Source organism: Herpailurus yagouaroundi, unplaced genomic scaffold (assembly GCF_014898765.1).
Source record: "Herpailurus yagouaroundi ecotype Mexico unplaced genomic scaffold, PumYag 208, whole genome shotgun sequence".
Taxonomy (NCBI): Eukaryota; Metazoa; Chordata; class Mammalia; order Carnivora; family Felidae; genus Herpailurus; species Herpailurus yagouaroundi.
The window spans coordinates 6,875,069-6,877,033 of NW_024412439.1; the positions used below are offsets into that span (position 1 = coordinate 6,875,069).

The following is a 1,965-nucleotide window of genomic DNA, read 5'->3' on the forward strand; positions in this document are numbered from 1 at the left end:
AGAAAGAAAGGAAAGAAAGAAAAAGAAAAAGAAAAGAAAAGAAGGAAGGAAGGAAGAAAAGAAAGAACGAACGAACGAACGAACGGACGAACGACAAGCAAACCACGAAACCCAACGGCAGGGGCTTCCTGTGGTCTAAACAGAGGACCAGCCTGGTGGGTCAAGGCCGCACCGGCCGTGTGCGAGGGGCGGCTGTGCACAGTGTGGTCTGCACGCGCCCTGCCAACGCGGCCAGCGGGAAGGGGCGTCTCGCTGTGCCATCCTCGGCTCCCCGGAAGGATCTCGAGCGGTCCGTCCACATACCTTTTCTTCCCGCGTGGCCCCTGCTCCCTCTCCGGCGTGGCCGTCCCGCGGCTGCAGCTCCAGGACCGTGCGAAAGAGCTTCTCCGAGGTCTGGGTCAGGAAGCCGATCTCGGCGTTGGGGTGCAGGCCGTAGAGGTGGGGCGACTCTGCCGGCAGCTCGGCGTCAATGTACTGGAAGCCGGGGGCAAGCTCGCTCAAACACAGACCGAGACGTGTCTCCCGTCTGCCATCTCCCACTCCGGGTCGTCCTCTGAGGGACGGCGGTGGGTCACAGCAGGCGTGAGGCACCCGCGTCCCTCTGGCCCTCCAGGCGGACGCCGTTCACCAACACCTGCTGAGACGTGGACATGTTCTCCGCCTCCCGGTGACATCCTTTCTGCCAGCCTCGCCTCGACACCATCTGGTTTTGTGCGCCAGGCCGCTTTTCCGGAAATTCCACGCCCACGGGGCCATGCTCCTTTTGCAGAAACTTGGAGGACTTGATCCCTCTCCAGTCTGCCCTGCTCCTGCCGCTCCCTGGTCTACACCTGTCCCTCCACACACACGGAGGGACTTCTCAGGGTCCTTAAGAAATACGGATCCCTTCCTGGTATGTCACTCAAGCTCTCCCAGGGTCCCCGCCCCCTTGCCCTTAAACTCCTTCCCCCCCCCCTCCATTTATCTAAATCAGAGATAACAAACCTAAATGCAAATATGGGACCACAGATGCAAAAGAGAACTTGTGGGACAAGGCGAGGTTCGCTGATAACTGGGGAATTGGGCCCCTGGCAAAAATTACTTGAATTAGAAACATTTTTTTAATCGTGCCATCCAGGCAATGCACCCCTACGGTTGCTTAGGCTGGGTCCCCAGCTTTGAAGGCTCCCTTTCCTCTCCGGATGTTCTGAGTGCCCTTTCTAGTTCTTTCCACTACACAGTGAGAAAGTGCCCCTCAAGGTTGGTTCCTAATTTGATTTTGATGATTTCTTGGTGTGAACATCCTCGAGTCTAAGTGAAAGACTGCTCATCCCTCAAAGGCAAACTTGTGTATTTATTTTTGTATTTCTTCCGGCCCCCAGCACACTCCTGAACTCTTGGTAGGTGCCCTGTAACCACCTATTAACTGGCGGATTAAAGATAGATGTCAAGGGGCGCCTGGGTGGCTCAGTTGGTTGAGCATCTGACTTCAGCTCAGGTCATGATCTAGCAGTTCGTGAGTTGGAGCCCCACATCGGTCTCTGTGCTGATGGCTCAGAACCTGGAGGCTGCTTTGGATTCTGTGTCTCCCTCTCTCTCTGACCCTCCCCCACTCACACATACTCTCTCTCTCAAAAAAAAGATAAACATTAAAAAAACAAGAGGTGTAAAAAAATCCTCACTTGTTTTGAAGTGTGCAAACCACACCGTTTTTGCCCATTTCTGGCTCCAGCCTCTTGTTGGACTGCCCCGTGGACACTAGGGGGTGCTCTTGCACAAATTTCTTGGCTAAAGCCCTGAAGCCTTTTGGTAAAGTAGTTTAAAAATTATCTTCTTTTTAAAAAAATTTAAATTCAAGTTAGTTAACATACAGCGTAGTCTTGGCTTCAGGAGTAGAACCCAGTGATTCATCTCTTACCTACGAAGCTCAGTGTTCAGCCCGACAAGTGCCCTCCCTAATCCCATCCCCCATTTAACCCGTCCCCC

The 1,965-nt window shown here is 53.6% G+C and overlaps 1 protein-coding gene across 1 annotated transcript in view; it reads right to left on the minus strand.

Annotated features, from left to right (window-relative positions):
• The window catches only part of DNAH9 (dynein axonemal heavy chain 9), a 311,907-nt gene that overhangs the window by 32,473 nt on the left and 277,469 nt on the right, over positions 1-1,965 (minus strand). The window contains exon 60 of the mRNA XM_040453174.1: positions 304-474. Within this exon, the coding sequence (XP_040309108.1) occupies positions 304-474 (171 nt within the window). The remainder of the gene's footprint in view (positions 1-303; positions 475-1,965) is intronic.